This window comes from Mustela nigripes, chromosome 3 (genome assembly GCF_022355385.1).
Source record: "Mustela nigripes isolate SB6536 chromosome 3, MUSNIG.SB6536, whole genome shotgun sequence".
Taxonomy (NCBI): domain Eukaryota; kingdom Metazoa; phylum Chordata; class Mammalia; order Carnivora; family Mustelidae; genus Mustela; species Mustela nigripes.
In genome coordinates, this window is record NC_081559.1 from 666,531 (window position 1) to 690,621 (window position 24,091).

At 39.8% G+C, this 24,091-nt stretch overlaps 1 protein-coding gene across 4 annotated transcripts in view; it reads right to left on the bottom strand.

Annotated features, from left to right (window-relative positions):
* Positions 1-5,892: 5,892 nt before the first annotated feature.
* The window catches only part of TFPI (tissue factor pathway inhibitor), a 65,065-nt gene continuing 46,866 nt past the window's right edge, over positions 5,893-24,091 (bottom strand). For 3 of the 4 annotated variants that reach the window (XM_059393005.1, XM_059393007.1, XM_059393006.1), the window contains exons 8-9: positions 9,016-9,195; positions 5,893-8,316 (exon numbers count right to left, since the gene is read on the bottom strand). In XM_059393005.1, coding sequence (XP_059248988.1) covers positions 8,210-8,316; positions 9,016-9,195 — 287 coding nt within the window. In that variant the 3' untranslated portion in view covers positions 5,893-8,209. Of the gene's footprint in view, positions 8,317-9,015; positions 9,196-12,525; positions 12,551-24,091 lie in introns of those variants that run through there. The other variant, XM_059393008.1, reaches the window with a different exon arrangement.

Genomic DNA, 24,091 nt, shown 5'->3' on the forward strand with positions numbered 1-24,091 from the left:
AGCAAATCATCAGTAATGCTGACAGGAATGGGTTAATTTTGGCCACAGTTAGATATAACTAAAACTTGTTAAAATAAATTTTATATTGAAATACAAGTTTGGGGTTCTAGAGATAATTTATTTTCATTGAATTTTGCTAGTTCCTTTATGAATGATTTTTAAAACACGGGGTGCCTGTGTGGCTCAGTCGGTCAAGCAGCTGATTTTTGGGTTTGGTTCGGGTCATGATCTCATGGGCCCTAGGACGGACACCCCCGTGGAGTCCGGCTGGCAGTCTGCTCGGAGAGTCTCTCTCTGCCCTCCCCCAGCTCATGCACTGGCTCCCTCCCTCAATATTTCTCTGTCTAAAATAAGTTTTTAAAAAGAATGATTTAAGAAAGATTAAATGCTTTTATGTTTATTTCAAAACTTTCAAGATCGTAAAATGCCTTGATGACCTCATGTGAATCAAAAGCACATGAATTGCTTTCTCCAGAATGCATATAATCTTGAGAGGGAAAACAGTTAATGTTTCAGAAATGTTTTTAAATCATAAGCAAAACCAAACTGCTAAGGCCTTCAGAACCTCCCAGAGTGAGTGGAACCCCCGCTAAGTAATAAACTGGAAGCTTCTCGTAAAATCTTCTGGTGTCTGGGAATCAACAAGGCACTGAGGAAGAAAATGTGATTCGGACATGGACCATTTCGATAAGGCAAGGTGCGTCAACATAGGCCAGTTTTGAGGGAAAATAGCCAAACATTGAAGATGACCACGGGATGCTAGAGGAGACATCATTACCGAGGGAACAGCCTGGCCGGAGTGGATTTGGGATGGTCTTGGTCACATACACTTTCTGGAATACTATGTATTGGCATTGAATGCTTTTAAATAGAGAATATTACCATAAAACCCTAAAATGCCAAAATCAGGAGAATTCTTACAGGCAGTCTAGCGCAGTCATTCAAGTATGAGTAAACGTGTGGCTAAAGAAACTGGGTGACAAATCACCACCCAGTAGGGTCAGTATTGGAACCAAAAATAGTGTCTTAGGTCACACTCAGGAACTTTTCCCCAAAGCGTCTGTGGAAGGTGAAAGCATTAAACGAGTCTATTTTAATTAACTTTTGTTTTCCCAGAAAAGTACTGCGGGCATCCCTTTGAAAGATCGGTCAGCACGAAGCCTTCCCTACCAGTGAACCTCGGAGCTTCATATCCGACTTCATGCTGGCCATGGGAGGAACAATCCCACTTTGTTTCAGTTTCTCCAGGACGGTTCCCCCACACCCTTCTCTGTGCTTTAGGAATCTTCTCTTCCTCGCTAGTATTTGACATTTCCTGTGTGTGGAGGACGGATGCTGGGGTTTCCGTTGTCGGTTATGACGCAGCGTCTCCATAGAGGAGACCTACCCTGCTTCTGTCTTCAAGATCTCTCTCCCCTCTCTTTTAGCTGCTCTAGTTTTCTGGACTTTCTGTTGCTTCAAGATTAGGCTCCTGAATTGATTTCCTAGTTTTCTCATTTTTTACATTTTAAAGATTTTATTTATTTATTTGACAGACAGAGATCACAAGTAGGCAGAGAGGCAGGCAGAGAGAGAGAGAGGGGGAAGCAGGTCCCCGCTGAGCAGAGAGCCCGATGCGGGGCTCGACCCCAGGACCCTGAGATCATGACCTGAGCTGAAGGAAGAGGCTTCACCCACTGAGCCACCCAGACACCCCATACAATCCAATTTTTGAAAAGGATTTTTTTTTATTTATTTGACAGAGAGAGAGCCCGAGCAGAAGGAGGGGCAGAGGGCGAGGGAGAAGTCGACCCCCTGCTGACCAAGGACACGATGTGGGGCCCGATCCCAGGACCCTAGGATTGTGATCTGAGCCAAAGGCAGATGTTTAAGCCACAAGACTCAGGCACCCCTCTTACTCTCCAATTTCCATTCATATGCCTCTTTCTCTTTATAATAGAGATTTTTTTCTCCATTTCTTAATTTGATAAAGCTTATGTATTGGGGTTCCTGGGGGCTCAGTGGGTTAGGTGACTGACTCTTGATTGCTGCTCAGGTCAGGATCTCAGGGTTGTGAGATCCCACCCAGCATCCGGCTCCACTCCCAGCGCAGAGTCTGCTTGGGGTTCTCTCCCTCTGCCTCCCCCTTGCCCCATGACCCACCACCCTCCGCGCGGGGGCTCGCTCGCTCTCAAAAAAAAAAAAAAAAAAAAGATGATTATGTATTTTACATTTTCCTCCTTCACAATCTCAAAGGATCTTGTGTCCCTTTTTTTGCAAACACTAAGGGCTACAATAAATAGAATATTTAGCTCTTTCTATGTCTCTCAACATATGAATTTAGAGAAAATTTCAATTTTCTCTAAAGGATTAAAAAAAATTTTTTGGTGTACATCTTTCATGGGATTTAGTGCTACGTACATTTGGGGTTTTGTTCTGTTATAGCTAGTACGTATTTTCCATTTTTCTGTGTAGTGTACAAAAATGCTCTTGATTTCATGTATTGAACTTGCATGTAGCAATCTTGTCATACTTGTGTTATTTGTTTTTTATTTTCCTAGATTTTCACTTATTTTTTTAAAGTTTTTTTTTTTTATTTGTTTGACAGAGACACACACAGTGAGAGAGGGAGCACAAGCAGGAGGAGTGGAGAGGGAAGCAGGCTCCCCACGGAGCAGGGGGCTTGATGTAGGCCTGGATCCCAGGACCCTGGGGTCATGGCCTGAGCCGAGGGCAGAGGCTAATGACTGAGCCTCCGAGGCGCCCATGGATTTTCACTTATGCTAAGCATATTGTATGAAAATAACTTTGACATAATTTTGCTTAATTTCTGTTTCTTTTTGTTTGGGTTTAAAATGAAGACTACCTGGATATGTTGAGTAGTGATGTTAGTGGAGCACACGTTGGTCCTGTTCCTGAGTCTCATGGGCCGTTTCTGAGATTTTATCACTACACATCATGTTGTATGTTTTTGGCAGGTATGCTTCCTTAGATAAAAAAGATCTTTATTTTGCTCAAAGTTTTAAATTCTGAAACAAGTGTTGAATTTGACCAAATGAACTTTATCTATTAAATGATTATTTGGGTTATTTTTTTCTGTTAATACTTTCTATTATACTAAATAATGACCAAAGGTGACCCATCTTTATATACTTAACAGTCATTGGTATTACTGATTTTTTTTTCTTTTGCCTCAGATTCTAATATGGCTATTACTGCTCCTGTCTTAGTAATTTCGATATTTTCTTCATGAATTGCTTAATTTTTAAAAAAATGCTGCATTGCACTATTATTGATCTTGGTTATTGACTTTTTTATTGTCTTCTCAAATTTTGTGCCTGAAGCCTCACTCTAGGCCCAACCCTGGCAGTCAGATCACAAATTTCAGGTAGTGCTTATGCCAGCAGGATGTTCAGAGTGGACTTGTGACTCACACCGGGTTAATCAGAAAGTCACATTTCTCTAAGCATGATATTTGGGTCAAGGCTGGCCATTAGATATTTGGGTCAAAAAGAGGACAGCCAGGATTTTTTTTTTTTTAAGATTTTTTATTTATTTATTTGACAGAGAGAGATCACAAGTAGGCAGAGAGGCAGGCAGAGAGAGAGAGGAGGAAGCAGGCTCCCCGCCAAGCAGAGAGCCCGATGCGGGACTCGATCCCAGGACCCTGAGATCACAACCCGAGCCGAAGAAAAATTCCTTAGAGTTTTTGTGTCCACAGCAAATTGAAGGAAAGATACAGAGCTTTCCCATATATGTCCTACCATGACACGGGCATGGCCTCCCCCATTAGAGCCAATCCCCCAGCAGAGCAGTACATTTGTGCCAGTGGATGAATCTCCACTGACCTGTGATAGTCACCCAAAGCCCATAGCTTATATTGACTCACTCCTGGTGTACAGTCCATGGGTTCGGAGAAATAATGACCTGTAATGACCAATTTCCGTCATTACGGCAACACACAGAGGATTTTACTGGTCTGAAAATCCTGCGCTCTGCCTATCCATCTCCCTTCGCTACTTACCCCTCGGAACCATTTCCCGTTTCCCTTTCCCACACCACCACGTATCGGGGCTCCTGCAGCACGTAGACTTCCCAGTTTGGCTTCTTCTGCTTAATAATATTCACTAAAATTCTTCCATGTCTTCTCACGATTTTGTAGCGCTTTTCTTTTTGACACTGAATAATATTCCGCTGTCGGGACCTAACACCGTTTATCCGTTCATCTGCTGAAGGACCTCTTGGTTGCTTCCAGGTTATGGCCATTATGGATTAAGTTGCCGCAAATATCTGTGTAGGCTTTTGTGTGGACAAACATTTTTATCTTATTTGGGTAAATACAAGGGGCTTGACTGCTGAATGGTATAGTAAGAGCGTGTTTACTTTTGTTATTAACTGCCCAGTTGGTTTCCAAAGTGACTAACCATTCTGCGTTCATACCAGTAACAAGTAAGGGCTGCGCCTGCTCCATCCGTGTGTTTGCTGGAGTCTGGTCGTGTCCATGTACCTGGTTTTAGCCATTCCAGTGGATGTGTGGTAGCAGCTCATTGTTGTCATTTGTATTTCACTGATGACCTATGATGCGGAGCGTCTTTTCATACACTTATGTCATTTGTAGCTCTTCTTTGGTGAGGTGTCTGCTAAGGTCTTTGACCATTTTTTTTTTAATAGCATTGTTATTTTTTAGTTTTAAATGTTCTTTATCTATTTTGGCTAACAGTCCCTTATCAGATGTGTCTTCTGAAATTTTTCTCCCAGTTCATGGCTTGTTTTCTAATATCTTTTATTATCCTTTGCAGAACAGAAGATTCTAGTTTTAATGAAGTCCAGCTTGCTGGTGATTTCTTTCATGGATCATGCCTGAGGCCAGGACTTCAATTCTTTGAGGTAAAAGAGTATAAACTTTTCTGGAAAAATTTATCTGAGAGGATGTGAGCCTTAAATCCTAGAAGTCATCTTGTAACCCTGTAAGATTAAAAAATAAAGGCAAAAAATGCTGGGCAGAAGAATCAGGAATAAAGATAGACTGCACCTGAGTCCATCTATACTGAAGTAAAATAACTTTGGCCTTTCAAATTTTGTGATCAAATATAACCCCATTTTGTTTCAAACTTTGGGGATCCAAATTTTTGGATGAGGAAATCCTATTCATTGTCCTCATGCTCTATTTTATTACATTAGATAACCAGATGTGTTCACATCTCTCCTCTTTCTTTGGAGAAATGAATTACCGTGTACCACTACTCCCTTAAAAAGTGCTCTGAGTAATTCTAGCCCAGACACCAGCTACGGGGTTGTAATTCAGGGACTGGCCCCAAGGGAATGTTCTGTGAGGCGGAGTACAAGAAGAGTAATTCAGGTGTGTTCACGCTAAAGTTCTTGAGAAAGAACTGAAAGTCAAAAGTTGGAAACTAAATTCAAATAATAACTTCATAAAAAGGAGACAAACAGGAACATTTTATAAAATCACTCAAGATTTCTCCTAAATAGTTGATTAATGTCATTTTCTTCCTCCTTCTGACATGGAAATGGGCCATGACACCTTTATTAGTCAAGATTGGAAATCCTTATAAAAGCTGTATATGTATATTAAATAAATATGTATATTAATGATATATATTTAAATATGCATGTCATATTTATATAACTGTAGGAGACGATTGTAGAAATACGTGTGGAACAGAGTATGCATTGTAAGGCATAGTAATTAATTTGTTTAACAAATAAGAAGTCCTAGTATTTGAATGCACATTTGTAAATGAAAGAAGATTATTAGCAAATTCCAATAAGGGAGGTAAAAGTCAACTGAAGCTTATGGAACAATGTTTTTCTGTCTCTTAGGTCTCAGTCTTTGTAATAACTGAAGAACACTAAACTTTTTTGAAGTATAAAAAAACTTCGTAACAGTTACACTTCATTATTCAAGATAATATTTTATTTCTTGTAATGTAAAAACTAAAATCATTTGAGCAGTTTTCAGCATATTTGTTAATTTTGAACACAATAAACAAAGTTGGTAAATATATATAAATGCTGTATAATGTAATTCTATATAAAATTCACAGTTAGATGTATTTGATTATGTAAAACAAAGTAAGACAGTACCACCAGAGAGCTTCTTATCTAAAATTACAGCAAAAACAATATTCTTGTGAATTAAACATTGCAAACTGTCTCAGTGTGAGTCTGTCTCAATTATGTAATGAACCCATGGGTGGTTTTTGGAGAAAATGTCCAACTCACTACTGTGTTATTTATACAGTGTTGGTGGCAGCTAATCACTTGACCTAAGGAGACGTCACCCTTTATTTAAGGGTGTTGCTATCCATGTATAAATGACAAGAAAGCATACTGCACAGGGATTTTGGTTTCCCAAAGTCTCAAATTCCACAGCAAACATTCAGTTTAAGACTATTACTTATGTATATATTGTGTGTATGTATTCTATTTGAAATCAAGATATAAAGTTAAGTGGACAAGTTGACACTATTTTATAATGATATAATTTTTATGCCATAGGATGAAAATGATTTATAATTATATCTTAGGACTTCATATTCAGCCTCAAAAGTATGTGGATTTTATAGCGCACATGAGCTGGACCCTGAATTCATGTGGAAAGTTGAGAAAAGATCACATTTTTAGGTAGGAAATCAGCATGAATAAGTTGAGTAATTAAAGATGTAGTCAGTGAATAGCGTATACCCTTTTAGCTAAATTGAAAGTTAAGAAAGAGAGCAGTAGTTAAATCCCAAAAAATACATATGAAAATAAAATTGTGGGGAATGGGGTGGGGTTAAGTACCAACTAGTGAGTCCTTGATGGATTCTGAGTGGTGGGGAAATATACTGAGTTAATTCTTAGGAATTAAACCAGGACTGACGTGAAGCGTGCAATAGGGACCTGGAGCTGAAGGACATGAAACAGAAAGCAATCGTGTTCAGAGACCGATGATATATATTTCTTTTCCTCATACATATATATATGAAGAAACATAAGAAGTCAAAATTGGCTTCAAACTTTCAAGACTGAGGAACAGGCAAAATTAGAACCCTACTGCTAGAGGAAAGTCATAAAGCTAAACTAAGTAGATGAAATGGTTACTTGCTTCTCGATGGCAAGTTCCCAGTTAAAGGCAAAGCTAGAGATGAGGCTACAGAGACCGGAATGTCCGGAAGGCTGTGGAGTCCGTCCGGCAACGGCTGAGCCGGGAAGGAAAGGTCTAGATCTGGAGGAACAGAATGAACTCCAAGGAAAGGTTAGGTCACTGAGAGGGAATATCACTTAGATTTTCTAGTAGAATCTTCCTCTTCGAAGGAAATAACATGACTTTCTTTTCCCCCACCTTAAACATGACTTACTGGGTTGTACTACATGCAGATCCCAAGGATATATAAGTAGGTTTCAGCGGGTTTAAATATTCTTACAATTCTGGGTAAGAGAAAACTTTGTTAAACAATGAATTTGGGACACACATGAACAATTTCCTTTTGATTACCATTAAAAATTTCCCTTTCCACCAAGCCTCTTCTCACCACCATGACCATGATCTTAACACACAACTATTCAACCATTTTTACTAATATAATGGGTCATAAACCAACAAAAAATAGTTAAACAAAATCAGGCACATAATAGAGTTGATTCTTTTTGTTCTGATAATGGTTTGGCTCGAGATTGATCTGAGGCACGGGCTTACGAACAAGGAGAAGAGTAAGGTCCAGGGAGGAAGGCACACGACGGATTGTACTATTCCCAGCTCCCCTCAATGCGCGGTTGGCCGATCGATCCTTGCAGAAGAAAGTGCTTGTCACCATTTTAGATGTGAAATCCAAAGGGGGTTTGATCTTTAATAGCTATATTTTTTAATCTGTGCATAGGCAATAAAGGAGATTATCATCTACATGATCAAAACAAATAAATGACAACATATTTTCAAACAACTGATTACCAAATGTAAAAGTGGACCGATTGGATGTGGTCAGTTATATGATAACTTGTGGTCAAAGGAAATAGAGAGGGATTGAGAGAGTAAGTAAATTCATAGTAGCCAGCCCTGAATATGCACTTCGATTACATAAAGAAGTTAATTCTGATACAAAGTATTAATAGTGGTTAATATGTACATAGAAAATTCATGGAAATATTCATTAAAAGGATTTTGGGAAAGAAAATATAGTGAAAAGTTTCATCCAGAATATTTAGAACCAATACAATAATGTAACAAAATTTATGTTTTTTTAACAAAAATTTTTTCATACACTATTTTCACTCTCTGCTTCTTTCTTTTTCTTTTGGTTTTAATTAATCCTCCTTTTGATATTCTTTGGATGAAACCTACATAAGGAAGAGAAACAAATGTATTGTGCAAAACAGAGTAATATAATAAAACATTTTATTTACATTTTTCTCAAATTATCTTTAAATATATAAAACCAAAAAAATTGGCTTAAAAGCTTTAATTAGTCTTTATGCAGAACAAGCTATTTCTAAGGAAGTCATTTCACATATATAAGAATGAGCAAAAATGGATAAGCATGTTTCTGACTTTTATTTCTCATCTTCGGTCAGAAATTCATGCTCATTTTATTAAAGCAAACATGTGGCTGAATATGGTGGACTTACGTGTGATTTTTTTACTTATATGTTAATACTCTATAAACCTGCATCATTTTAATATTCAGAAGAAAATCAGTAGCTACATTTAAATGTTGTGCATTGTAAGACAGCTTAAAAATATTTTGGTATAATTTACAATGAAACCTTAGTATGTAAATATTAAAGAATAGAATGTTTTGTTTCAAGTAGATTATTTTTTCTGTGAAAGACACATTATGAGGAATTGTAGTTAATATCTCCAGCAATATCATCTAAATGTCATTGAAAAGGGGACATATATTACCTAAATTACAATATTTTGTTTATTATAAGTAGAACTAATATCATAATATTTTTCTTATATTAAAATTTGTTCATAATTTCAATGCAATTATTATCTTAAACACTAGTGAATTAATGGGAAAAATGTCCTCTTACCTTTCTTACAAGCCCTAAAACATGCTTTTTTAGAAGTGAAATTATTTTCATTCCCTCCACACCCACTGTACGTAAATGGGCGGCATTTCCCAATGACGGAATTGTAGTAGAATCGGCTCTCATTGGCGTGACACAATCCTCTGTCTGCTGGAGTCAGACACCAGGAAGGACCGTGAAATTCTAAGAACATCAAGAAAACATAGTAAATCACATCACAGGTAATCTGAAAATTTCACATTGTTTATTGTTCATCTATTTTCTTATAGTATATTCAAAACAGTAATCTGATTGAATAAAAGTAGTACTCAGTGAAATTCATGTATTTCAACTCCAGGAAAATGCTTTAGTAATCTCCAAGTGTTCACCGCAGTAGGACCTCGGGGAAATAAAGTAGATCTGTTTGTTAAAGTGAAGTGCTGTGGTAACGCTCTAGAGGGGAAAAACTAGTTGCACATGATAGAAACCGCTATTCAAAAATTTATAAAAATTTGTTAACCGTGTTCCCTTTAGCAGATTATCAGTGTTTACACATCCTTTTGTTTGTGGATGTTCGACTTGGGGAGAAGCGTCGGATGAGCAGTCCTCCCTCTGAGCGACACAGGCACTGGCACTGAGGAGGCGCGGCTGCTGCCGCCCTGTGACTCCAGTTCTAGGTGGGGTAGTTAACCACAGTTTAAGGCACAGGAATTCAGGTGTTCGAGCTTCAGAGGAGGATCCCTGAAGAGATGACTGATGTGGTGATCAAGTTCTCTTGTGACCTGAGGCATCAGTTCTTGATGAATTAGACGTTTTTGCAAAGGCAGGCGTATTGTTAAAGCCGGTGAGCTAGGACACATGCGGGTTTAAACCAAGCATACAAACTGGTCTGTCGGCGGACAAACCACTTTAGAAACCAAGAAAGAAAATGCAACCAGGGTTATATGAGGATCGCTCATTTTCTTAAGACAAAGCAGAGAAATAGTTTCAGTTCAATGCTAGTTTTTAGCTCTTTTGGGAATTCCTGTCAGTGAGGGGAAGCTGGTGCTCTAGCCACAGACTTACGAGGCTTCACATTAGTAAACCAACACTGCAGGCAAGTTGGTAGATGGAATCCAAATAATAAAACTTTAGGGGCTTTGCCAAATAGTGAGATGTGGGACAGCGGATGCAGACAAAGAGGGTATACTAAATATACAAAACTGGCAGAAAATAGATCTTTGAGGAATCCAGCCAATGAAGGCAAATAGGTTGGCCAGAAAGCTAAGTGGTTTGATGACAAGCGAACCCCCGATGAGACTATAAAAGAAAGAAAATGAAACACTTTGAGGGGAAAGATGCAGAAATTATTTGATCTGATCTGAATTAATGAACAATAATCCTAATTAGAGGGGTGCCTGGGTGGCTCAGTGGGGTGAGCCTCTGCCTTCGGCTCAGGTCATGATCTCAGGGTCCTGGGATCGAGCCCCGCATCAGGCTCTCTGCTCAGTAGGGAGCCTGCTTCCTCCTCTCTCTCTGCCTGCCTCTCTGCCTACTTGTGATCTGTCAAATAAATAAATAAAATCTTAAAAAAAAAGAAAAGAATTCTAATTAGACATAAAAAATACAAGCATCTACATTTCCTCCTGCCTTCTTAATAATGTAAATGAAGATGAGAGTGTCTTGATATAATGGCTCATATACTAGAGAAATCCTGGAAAACAAGAGTCAGAATACTACAGAAAATATATAAGACATTTTAGGAAGATGAAAATTCTGTGTCAAAATTGAAGAACTGTAGTCACCTAAAGAATACTGTATTATTTAGGTCCTTGATTAGGTCTATGAACACTGATTTTTAAAGGAAGACCTTCAGATCTGAAAAACTAAGTCATGCAGCCTAAGTCATCTTTTATGTCCTCCTATGTGGGGGTTATAGTGCATGATTACTGCCAGCATAAATCAAAACTAAAATGTTACTTGGTGAGAATGTACGCTTAACTTTCTAGAAACGGTTGAAGTCTCCTGCCTCCACTATGGCTTATGCAAGAGGAATTTTCTAACAGGACAGTAGAAAAACACTGTTATTGAGCCTACTATTGTGCGACTTTTCCAGCTCTTTATGCTCTGGATTCTCAGTAACCCAGAACTAGAACATGAGGTGGCTCTCTCCTGCTCCCACTTCTATCTCCATGAGCTTCCCAGGTCATCACCTGTGTTCAGAAACAAAAGAAATATTCCTCAGGCAATTAGCCTAATTTGAGAAACAGAGAAAATTGCTATTTTTTTTTTTCATTTTCAGCAAGCACCCACAGATGCTTCACAGCTGATGTAGAAATACGACAGTATGACTTATTCCTTAGTTTCACTTCTGCATGTTGGAAACAGGACTGAGTAGTTCACAGTAATTTGAAGATAATAAATATAGACATTTCTGTAACTGTTACACTTCTTTACAGATGCTAATTATTATGTGTTAACAGCAATGTTCTACCTAAAGTTCTTATTCCAGGGCAGAGAGAATTTTCTGATAACATGAAGTAAATCCATCCTTCTGTTCCCGTGATCTGCAGCAAACTTAGCCCCATAACAAAATCAAGGCTATTTCAAAGTAAGAACAAGCTTGACTGGTACATCTGGGGCTCCAGACCTAGACTGAAGTTAGCAATGGAGGCGGCTCTGGAACCGTGGGGCATATACTATGGGTTTGGTGGGGAGAGGTACCCTAGCTTCTGTCTTCCTTTGGTCACTGAGTCTTCCAACAATGTCTGCCACTCACCAAATCTACTCAGAAGCCATGGGAAAGAGCACGATGTATGTATGAGACAGGGCAAGAGGCGGCAGTGAGATTAGCTTGAAGGCAAACAGGCAGTTGGCCCACACAGATGCCATTGGAGTCTCGTGGTTGTTCACTTGTTTCACTTTTTTTGCCTTGATTTTAATCACTGTCTACACAGATTATCAAATCTAACTCGGTGTTGACTCAGATAATTATTATGATTTGTAGCTCTAAAAATACAAGTATTTTGATAGTGGGTTAAAATTTGAAATTAATTAGTAAGAATGTTGTATTACAGTTAACTTTTAAAAGTTTTTAATACAATTCTCCTAAAATCATTTGAACTCCAAGTAGTTAAGACTACCATTGGATTGGTGCCCCTGGCGGCTCCGTCAGTTAAGCATTCGACTCTGGATTTCAGCTCAGGTCATGATCTCAGGGTTGTGAGACTGAGCCCCACGTTGGGCTCTATACTGGGCAGGAGCCTCTTGGGATTCTCTCTCTTCCTCTCCCTCGACCCTCTCCCATCCCCCTCCCTCTCCCTCTCTTAAAAAAAAAAAAAAAGAAGACTATCATCAGATTACGCTGGCATAGACAACGACCTATGACTAAAATAATGAAGCAGATGGCTTTTCAAGGACATTGTCGTTCTAACGATTTTTTGAGTCCTTGATTATCATCTCCAAAGGTGAGGAAACAGGGGTTCTTGCCCCCGTGGGGAGGTAAGCTTGGCTGTTTTCAAGTAACACACACTCTAGAGAAACATAAGCACTCACCTATTCAAAATCCAGACAAGGATATCTATAATGAAAGAAAATATAAAGGTTTTGAAGTAGTTACACAATGTAGTTTTTTTTGGTCTAGATTATAATTATTCACAGGTATTTAAGATAGAATAAAAAGATACTAACCTGACTTCTGTTCATTTTCCAAAGGTAATTTAATAACCCAATGCATTCTGTCTTGATCTTGCCATTAATAACAACTTGGATGGCTTCCACTTAGAGGCTCTAGGACAGTTTTCAGAGTTCAGGCTCCGCTACATGCTGCCAGGAACTGCCATGATCTAGTGTTTCTGCTAAACTGGAGGGCGCACTACAAAATCAGTCTTCTATTCACAGTGGTTTATGTAAGTTTTCTCCAAAACTTATACTGAAACTTCAAATTTTGTAGTCACTCTGAGTCCTACCGTGCTGTCTTCCTGTTCCCATTTTACATACCTAACATTTAGGCTTTTATTTTACCAACCAATTTAGGATCTATGAATCACCCCATGACTTGCTGAGAAATGTTTTGTCTTCTGAGATTGTTTTAAGGAATTGAATAACAAATCTTTCCTTTGAATAATATGTTCTTTTCCCCCATAATTTTCTAGTAAAGAAAAATATAAAGACTTTAACTTTCTAATTATAATTTATCATTGTAAGACACTGAATTAATGCAAAAGTATAACAAATATAAAACAAAAGTTCTCTCTAATTTGGCCCTTGTCCCTTAACTGTTGTCAATGTTTCAAATTGCTTTCCCAGGCAAACGGATACGAGCGTACCACTCTGTGTCGTCCTGTACTTACTAGTATTTTGTGACTGTTTCAGTATTTGCTCATATCCACCTTCTTGTTAATAAGCGCAGTGCTCGTCTCTTGAACTGAGTCCAGTGTGTCTAGTCAACCACGACTCATGTGGATTCTTGTTTTCAGCTCCTATTGATGGCTCGTGAGCATTCTTGTACACAGGTTCAGATATTTCTAAAGATCTTTCTAAAATCAGAATTGTGGGGTGGCCGGGTGACTCAGTCCTGAAGCGTCTGCCTTCGGCTGAGGTCCTGACCCTGGGGTCCTGTAATCAAGCTCCACATCGGGGGCTCCCCCTCAGCAGGGAGCCTGCTTCTCCCTCTCCCTCTGCCTGCCGCTCCCCCTGCTCGTGCTCTCTCTGTCAAATAGATCAATAAAGTCTTCTAAAAATAACTTAAAAAAAAAGAATTGTGCAAAAGCCATACACGATTGATAATTTTGTAGATGCTGCCAAATTTTCCACTAAAAGTTTATATAAATTTATACTTCCACGATGATGTTTAAAGGTGCCTGAACAACTGCTAAATAAAACGTGGGCAATGCATTTAATTACATTCACTCTTCTCTTCTCATACCCACAAGAGCAGATGATTCCTGGAGAGACGTTTTTATTACATAGGGACCTTAGCAGTGCTCAAGGTTGCAACTCCCCAGAACAGACACTACTACGCTGTTTATTCTATACTGTTAGGGATTCTCCAGAAGCTACCTTCAGTCTATATTTTATTTACTTCATGATGTGGTAGGGAACAAAAACAGCAAAGAAATGCGAAAAGGAAATATGCTAGAATGTTGACAGTGATTTTGTTTGTGAAATGCAAATATGGCCAGTTGTCTTTTTCTTTTCTATTTTTTCAATTTGTCTAATATTAAAATTATAAAATAACACATGTTAGAAATAGGATTATATAAGCAAAATATTTTTATATTCACCCCAGAATAGGCTGGAGATTGGGAATCTGCTGTGGTGAGAAGTAGAGAGTATCCCTGTCACCTGTGAAGACACTACTTACAGAGAGTGATTCTGTACTGCGGGAAAAGCAGTATCTCCGTTCACTCACATGGGAAAGCTGGTGTGAAATGGGCAGAGACTGGCGTTCCATATCGCAGGGAAAGCCAGCGGGGCATGGGAACAGGAGTACTGTGAACTTTTTTCCTCTCTGTCCCTGTGCACAGTAACCAGCTGAGATTGAAATGTAAGAAGCGGGCTTCTAGGACAGTCAAAACTGAAAGGTCATGGGGGAATAGACTGTGAGACGCCTTGTCCCAACAGGAAGCTCCAAGGTTAAAAAGAAAGAGAAGCTGTGCTGGTGTCCACTGTGTTGGACTTCTGTGCCCGGATACTGCCTACTCTGTGGACAGAGCTCACAAAGTTATCTTTATCCAAGGGTTTTTCTAAATAAAGCCATCAAGCAAGCAATCCACGGTAAAATTACAAACTATGATGCTGCTATATGAGTATAATTTATCCTGAGATAATTGTCTTATAATCAGAAAAATTCTTCCTTAGACGGCTGTACAATTGAAGACCCTGTAAGACTTTAGTAAAGGTGAAAATTAACATTTACTTAGTCCCTTGAGCAGCTTTCAAGGAAGAAAGAAATTTTAACAAGTGGAAGAGATAGAGAGGAACATGAGAAAAAGAAAGGACAAGAGTCAGAATATTCCTAGTGTGGGGCACTTTGCAAAGCCCAGGCTATCTGGAGAGGGTGTAGTAGGTGCCGGGCTGGGAGAGTAGATCTGGGCCAAATTCGGAAGGTTTCTGATTACTATAGACTTGGGTTTATGATATAGACATGAATGAACAACTTAAAGTATTGAAGGATGAAAAACACAGCTGTGTTCTTTCTTGATATGTGAAGCAAGCTCCACCAGGCCTGTGGAGGCTGAGTCCTGCAGGAGACCTGGAGACCCCAGCCGAGGCAGGTGCAGAGGAAGTGTAGGAAACCAAGCGCTGCACGGCCTCTGGCAGGGAGGGAGCTGGAAAGACCACCGTTCTGGTATTTTTAGACGGTCGACTCAGAAGATGGAATACTTTCAGTATGTTATGAAATAAATTATAGTATGAAACGTAGTCATAGCAGTTTTATAATTTACAGTTTCATCATGGCTTTCTTTCATTGTAGCTTTACCTAGAAAAATCCCTGAGAAGACAGAATTGTGAACTGTGCTTGTGCATTAGCCAGCATCTAAAAGAATAAATCCAAGAAGTTAGATAAAGATAGAACACAGGTTTAGGAAAAGATGAAGTTTTAATTCTGACACCCTTCAATGGAAGTGCTATACCATGCTCTGTGCCCCACACCGCCCGTGCAGCTCTCCGTCTTAGCACGGAGCGTAGGCACTGACGTCATCTCCACACCTGTCCCTCACCCCACTTCACAGGTGAGCCTGTAAGGAACAACACCAGCTTTCTTATTTTTTATTCAGACTCCCCGTTCCTGTGACGATCCCCATCCTAGAGAGTCACTCAGGATTTGTTGAACTGAACTGACATTAAGAAGTATAACAGATTTATGCCTCAGGTCATAGGATACGATTAGAAACACCGGAGAAGGGGGGTGGGGTTATGGACATGGGGGAGGGTATGTGCTATGGTGAGTGCTGTGTAGTGTGTAAACCTGGCGATTCACAGACCTGTACCCCTGGGGATAAAAATATATTATATGTTTATAAAAAATAAAAAAATAAAAATAAAATAAAATGAAAAAAAAAAAACACACAGGTTTTCAAGACCTCCCATCAGGGTATCCAGTCCAAAGACACGAAATGTGCACTGGTGTTTTATAATCACATCTGGATTTTAGAAGGGCTTAATTTTACTTCAGATAGTCATAGTATTATGACTATTGAATGAAGATACTTCAGGTCAAGGTTACAGGCTTTAGTTACATGTAATAATTATCACTGATAAAATGTATAAAATAAAACCCCTGATCATTTCTTCCTGTTATAAACCTCCACTGACACTGCGTAATCATGATCAAAACCTTCAGATATTAACAGTTCTGAGTCCTTACTGCATGTTGAACATGGGGATAAGAATTTTATATTTTCCATAATCATCAGCAACTTTGTGAGCTATTGCTCTCCATATATAACAAGTGAGGAACTTGGCCAAGAGTTGTGTGATTCTTTCAAGTCCACAAAAAGACCTGGCGAGTAGGAGGAATTTAAACCCATATCTTTCCATCCATAAGCCAATGCTCTTAACCACCATAAGGTGTCCTCCAAAAACTACCTAGAAAATAAAAATAACCGAGCAAAGACAACTTAATAATTATCAGATAAAGAGAAAGCTGTCGTAACTTCCCTTTTATATCCAGTTTCCAAATTCTGTCTCCTTTGCAACTCGGGCTCAGAATGTCTTCTGTATTTCTTACCCTAAGTTACATGCATGAAGTCGGAGTTTATCAAGTTTGAACAGGAAAAAGATACCTCATCCAAATAAGTCATCAAATGAAGAAACTGGAAACAAGTCTTGGGCGTAGGAGTGCTGAGCCGAACAGTATTCAAAGAGCTCAGATATGAAAGGCAGGAATTACTGCATTTGCATAGTAACCTGGACCGATTCTGCAAAGAGACCGAAGTTCCCGGTGTTTGTGCGCCCTGTGAGCCCATGTGCACTGGCCAGCCGGCTCTCCTTTTAATAGCGGGAAGAAGTGAGAAGACTAGAAACCACGTCCCGCCGTGTCTCAAGAAAAGATAGAGGTCAGATTTTCCTAATTGATATGTTTTATAAAAGTGCTTTTTAAACTCTCTCCTGCACAGATTGGTCATTATTCAAATAGAAGTAGGGCAGTCAGAGAATTACAATATAGAGTAGCACAGGCTTTTCTAACCCGTTCCTCATTCCTAACCTGCTCTGGAGCAGTCAATACCAAATTCCTGTGATAATAGGGCTGTGCCACACAGGTCCACGGAACGAAAGAGCCCAGTGATAAACCCAAACGTATCTGGTCAGTTTGTCAACGACAAAGGAGGGAAGGACATACAATGGGGAAAAGACTGTTTTTGCAATAAATGGTTTTGGGGCAACTGGTCAGCTCATGCAAAATAATAAAACTGGACCCTTTCTTCACCATATCTAAAACTCAAAATGGGTTAATCTCAATGTAAGACCTGGAACCATAAATTCCTGAAAGAAAACAGGCTGTGAATTCTTGGGCATTGGTCTTAGCAATATGTAGGAGTCTGTCTCCTCAGGCAAAAGCAACGAAAGCAAAAATAAACAAGTGGGATTACATCAAACTAAAAAGCTTCTGAACAGTGAACAAGACAACTAGCAAGACGGAGAGGCATCCTGTGGGATGGGAGATTCCATGTGCAAATGAGGCATCTGAAAAGTGGGACTATCCAAAATGTGTAAAGAACTTGTACAGTTCAACACCCAATTAGCAATTCCATTTAAAAATGAGATAACCTGATAGACATTTTTCCTAAGAAGACCTACAGATGTCGAACAAATACATGAAAAGAGGCTCAACGTTACTAGTCCTCAGGGAAATGCAAATCACAGCCACAGTGATACCACCTTACACCTGTCAGAATAGCGAGTATCGGGAGACAAGAAACAACAAGTGTTGGCAAGAATGTGGTGGAAAAGGAACCCGCAAGTGCTCCCAATGGGAGTGTGTATTGATGCAGGCACTTCGGAAAAAATTATGAAGGCTCCTCAAAAAATTAAGAATAGAACTACCATATGATCCAATAATTCTGCTGCTGAGTATTCAAAGAAAGCAAACACACTAATTTAAAGAAAAGATACGTGTGCCCTGCATTCATGGCAGTGTTACTGAGGGCAGCGAGCTATGCAGCGGCACAGACGTCCTTCGGTGGACAAACGGACAGCACACACGTACACCCCACAGAATATCGCTCAGCCACAAAAGGAATGAGCTGTTGCCATCGGTGAGACCATGCTTGAACCTAGAGGGTACTATGCCAAATAAGTCTGAAAAGTCAAATTGCATATGATTTCACTATATTGGAATCTAAAAACAAAACAAAACAAAACACAAATACAGAGAACAAACTTATGGCTCTGGGAGGGCATGGGGACGGAGGAGTCCACAAGTGTGGGCGCACTCGAGCCGCGGGAAGTCTCCGTCCTATGGTGGGTCGTGCATGCACAGCACGGGGAGGATGAGGGGTACTGGAGTGACTCTGCGTGGGGGCAGGTGGTCGCTATGACAAATATGAATGTCAGGTCACTGTGAGCGAACAGTGCTGTAGGTCACCTTATCTCAATTAGAAAGTACCGTCCAGTTAAACTTGTTAATTCGTTAGTTTGCAGCTTGTGTTCATTTGCGAGTTTTGACCGACAGTTTATAATGGTCAGATGCTTAATGAGACACAGTATTTTACTCGCCCATATATGATTAGTGTCATACAAAAAAATTTAATTCATCAATTAGAGTCTGTTTTTTCCTTTTAAGGAAAGTTCAGGAACACTGCTCTGGAGGACTCCCATGACCTGGGCAAGAGAGCGTATCCTTGTTGAAAGCAGAGACGGCCCAGGAAGAAAAGGATTAGCCAAAGCGGCCAGTGGTCACCCAGGGTGACTGTGTCCGGCTGGCAGCAGTGCTGGCAGAGGGAAGGTGCTATGGGTTTGTTTCTCACCGGCTCTGCTGCCAGGAAGTAGATGGTCTTACGGCTCTAACGGGTCGTCTCCACAAGGGACCTATTTTAGAAAGCCAGCTTGCCAGTACCCGTGTGAGGCACCAGTGTCACCAAGCAGGCGTATTTCCATGAGGGAAGCACAGGAGAAAGAGGGTGCTTTGGGAGGACGTTGAAGTGAGTTTTTGATGAAGGGGATTTTCAGAATTGTTGACAGGCCAGCAGCGAACTGCGGAGCTGGACGAAGGGGTATTTTCTTTGCAGACACTTCTGGTGGCTGTCAGAGACACAACAGGTGACTGTTTTCTCGAAAATCTATAAAGTAACTGTTTCAGCGACGGCTTTCATTTTACTTTCCTTCAGTCAGTTTCTATAACATCTCTTCCAAAAGGCCAATGATAACCAGAACTTTTTTAAAAGATACATGTGTATGTATATGCATGTGTATCTACGTCTGTTTTATGTTTATGTTTTCTTTTCTCTCCATTTTTCCCACATGTATGTGGAATCTGGCCTGTAGGTTATACCTTGAGTACAGGCAGGAGCGAGAGCACCTCAGGTACCCAAGTGGCTTGCAAAATGATACACAATCATTTTCCCTTGACTTCGTGGCTGCCGGAAGAAATACGGACTAGGTCCAATATTTAGGTGATTTTTTTTTTTTCTGTCAGAGACCAGGTGGGAGGCTGACTGGCTGGGTTTTGAAGTCTATCACAAGACTTTGTTTTTTTTTCGAAACCTATAGCTGATGTAGTCCCAAAGCAGCTACGACGAGTTGACGCAGAGAAGTAAAGACACCATGAGAACCAGGAAAAGAAATCACTTTTTAAAAAAGATTTATTTTAGGGAGAGGAAGCCAGCGTGGGGGAGGGGCAGGTGGAAAGGAGATGGAGTCTTAAGCAGAGCCCGCTGAGTGCAGGACTCTGAGGTCACGACCTGAGCCGCGATCGGGAGTCGGATGCTTAACCGACTGAGCACCCAGGTGCCCCGAATCACTTTTTTAATCAACGGGTCAGGTCCATTCAAAAAGCCCAGAATCACATGCAACTGATGAATCACAAAATTAACCCCTGAAATTAATAATATGCTATATGTTAACTACATTGCCTTTAAATTTAAAAATCGCAGAAAAATAAACAAATAATTCCTTTAAACAAAAAAAGAGCCCAGAATTAGTATGAACAGTTGAGAACATTAGCTTTTCTTTGATAGATATTTACCAATGAGCTCTATTGAGAGGACTGTATTACTATGTTCACATAAATATTAAAACTTTATTAATGGCATGTTATCAAAGGCATCACATATACGATATAAAGCAGAAATATTAAAATGTGCACAAAATTCTGACTTCTCCTCAAACGGACATGGACGCATGGACACAGAAGGTGGGCGGAAAGACGTGCTTCCCACCACTGTCTGTTCTGTAACTGGGGGTCACAAGTCACAGATAAAAATCGTGAGCCTCCTGTCCTAGTGTAACACTGACCTGAATACTAAGGAGGGAAGATCTGCAAAGCGTATAACAAATGGTCTCTTCCCTCAAAAGACGTGTAATGTAGCCAATGAGGCGAGCTAAGACAACATCCAGTCACAGAAGCATGAGGGGAACCAGCACAGGAGGCCAGGAGAAAAGGAGGGACGAAGGCTTCCTCGGGGGCAGAACGCAGGCTCCATGCAGAGGGCCGTGGCTTTCAGTAAGGAGAAGCCGAACAAAACATCAGGAGCCCTAAGAATGGATAACTCGTGTTTACTAATAACAGAGTAAATGAGTTCTACTTAATGACAGTGTCCGTTCAGAAGGGACAAAAATACTTTGTATTTAGTGAGACAAAAATCTGGGACAGGGTGCCTGGGTGGCTCAGTGGGTTAAGCCTCTGCCTTCGGCTCAGGTCATGATCTCAGGGTCCTGGGATCGAGCCCCGCATCGGGCTCTCTGCTCAGCGGGGAGTCCGCTTCCTCCTGTCTCTCTCTGCCTGCCTCTCTGCCTGCTCGTGATCTCTGTCTGTCAAATAAATAAATAAAATCTTTAAAAAAAAAATCTGGGACAGTTAGAGGGGTAGCAGATAATGCAGAAAAATCTAAGACAAGGGAATGAGGCTAAATTACCACAGAAAGAGTCTATCTGTAAAGGTTTTAATTTATTTTCCTCTAATGGAAAAGAAATGTGAACTTGCTCGACTAAGATACTCTGACCCCAACATAATGGATGAGTGCGAGTAGAACAGCGATGTCAGGAACGCTGCATGACCCCTTGTTCTCTGTCTTTTCTGTCCCTCCGTGGACATAGGCATGTGTACGCATGTACTGTGCACATATACATACATGTGCATGTGTCTATATGCAAACCTATAGGAAATGTCGTATTGAACACGTGTGATATATGAGTACGTATTAATATATATGGTATATCTGATCTCCTTGGTACCTGTCTGAGGTTGATGACATCTGGGTTGCCTGAGCCAGTATTGGTCCAAGCTCAGGTTTTTTTTTTTTTTTTTTTTTTTTTTTGGTAGATCATATCCCAACACATATGTGATTTTTTGAAAATAGAAATACTTTAAAAATAAATCTATTTTATCTATCCACCAAAATGACAGACCTAGTTTTCTGTCAATATATATATTTATTCCAAATAGATCTTTTTTTTTTTTTTTTGGCATTCCCTTTCATTTTCATCAGTGTCCCTATTTGATGACATCAGATGGAGACCATCGAAACCCACAAGACTGACATTCTGAACAAACAAAACAGGTAGACTGAAAACGGAGAAGACAGGAGTGAACATTTCATTAGAAAAACAACAGAAGGACGGACTAGAAGGAGAGGGTGATCAGAGGAGACAAGTGCTCAAACTGAAACAGCCAGAAATGGGGGCAGAACTCTGAAAGTTTGGAAAGCTGCAAGTTTTCAGAAGACAAAGAAAAGCCACACAAAGTTCTTTTGGCTTCAAAGCCCCGTCATACTTCTGTATGACAATAATCTCAACTTGTTTCCACTAAACATATCTGAACTGTGTAAGTTTCCATCTCTGTATGAATTTAGGTCTCTTGTCCTTTCTCTTCTGAAGGTTAATTGTGGTTTTGTGACCTTATGTGGACCGATCCGCTTAGCTGAGGAAGTAGAGATCTTACGAGTGTCTGAAATACCAACTTCTGCGAAGAGGAACTTAGAGACCGTTGCTTTGCAGGTGAGAAATGAAGTCCAAGGACGTTGCGGGTGTTGCTCTGGGTCCCCAGGTAATAGCAGTGAGGGACACTTACGTGGCGTGGAGTGGGTACCGCTCTGTGCTTAGTGTACCTTGTATATGGGCTGATTTCACCTCACAGCAAAACTTAGAAAGAGAGAACTGCATTACTGCCATCCTCACTGGAGAGTGGGAAACTCAGGTTTGGAGAGGCTAAGACGTAACTCAAGGTTGCACAGCAACAAGTGGAAGAATGGGGATTTGAGCCCAACTCTTCAGGCTCAGAGTCTTCGACCTACTGGACTATTGTGCTAGTCCCAAAGGAAGAGTCAAGAAAACTAACTGTGGTAGTTTTTTGTTCTGAAGATGAAGTACAGACGTACACATGTTTAGAGGGGGGCTTTACACGGGTTTCTCTCACACACATGGTGAGAACAAGCATTTGTTTTACCTACGTTGATATACTCATTACTTCAGCCCATCCAAACTCAAATACTTGCACATAAGGATGAGTTTACAAAAGATGTTTAAAAATCTCCTTAAGGAACAGCGAGACTCAATCTTTGAGATCCCCTATATAGCCTACCAATAACACAATCTGGAAATAAAAGGAGAAAATTAAAGCTCAGTTGGGCTTGGCATTCCAATATCTCCAGTCAAGGAGGCTCACTGGGAAAAACATTCTCAAGCTTACATGCAATTTCCTGGTAGTTAAGGATAAACATCAACTTTAGTTGATGTTTCCTGGTAGTTAAGGATAAACTTTAAAAGGTTTTCTAAAACTTTTAAAAGGTTTTCCTACTATCATCGTGAAGAGAAACATTAAAATTATGTTTACAAATGTTCTCCTTCATAACGATAGCACAGTCTAGCTACATTTTTGGAATATTCAAATACTCTGCCTAAGGATTGCTATTTAATGGAAAGAATTTTAAATGAATGCTATCCTATTTTTGTTGTGGGGTATGTTATTATTCCTACACATGGAATCACAATTAAAACAACTTACGTCTTTTCAAAAGAAAGTAATACGGAGAACCTTATACATTTGCCAAAACCTTGAACAACAAGGTTTTACAGAAACATAGAAACATATTTCTTAAAACATATTTCTTAAATTATGCTAATATAATCGCAAGCACTGACAGATGTAATTATTTTTGAGCTGGAATATCAACAGTGTCTTCATAGACCTCAGCAAAAGCCTTTGGTGGAGTAGGAAAGGGCTAGTCTGCGTACAGGCAAAGTGGGGGCACACCTTCCCTCTGACCTTGGATGAGGTGGAGGAGGGCTCTTCTGGGTCTTGGTGAAGAGCAACAGCTGCATTTCCACCTTCCCCACCTCGGACGGGAGGGACACGGAATTGAGTGGATCTTAGGAAGCCTGAGGGCACAGCTGCATTGTCCCCTTTCCCGTTAGCCTCAAACTGCTGCATTGTCCCCTTTCCCGTTAGCCTCAAACTGCTTCTAGTCGCTATTGCAATATTGTTTCATGCTTTAGCTCAGGAATGTTACAAAACAAAAGAATGAGAAATGAATACTCTAGAAGAGAAAGAAAAGGAGTCAGATTGGCTAGAGGAATTGAATAGAGGAATTGAAGCCTTGAGGCATTTACATGTAATAGAAAATGAAATAATTCTCTAGACAAAGAAAGGAGAAAGGTTTCCCTAATTTTAAATGCACTTACTATGAAAGAATTAAATGTCTGTTGTTTTAAATAAAAATCCTCTTAATCTTATTTTCTTTTAAATTCATGTTGTGAATTTTTACTGTTTCCTTAGTAATTTTCTGTTATAACCATTAATTTGGGTTTTTTTTTTTTTACACTTTTCATTGTACAACTACATAAAAACCTAGGATATTTATCAGACAGTATTTAAAACTGATTTATCATCTCACACTTATTTTGTCTCCTCCTTTCTATTTTGGCCATGTGCATGCCAAAATCATGATTTTTATACTTG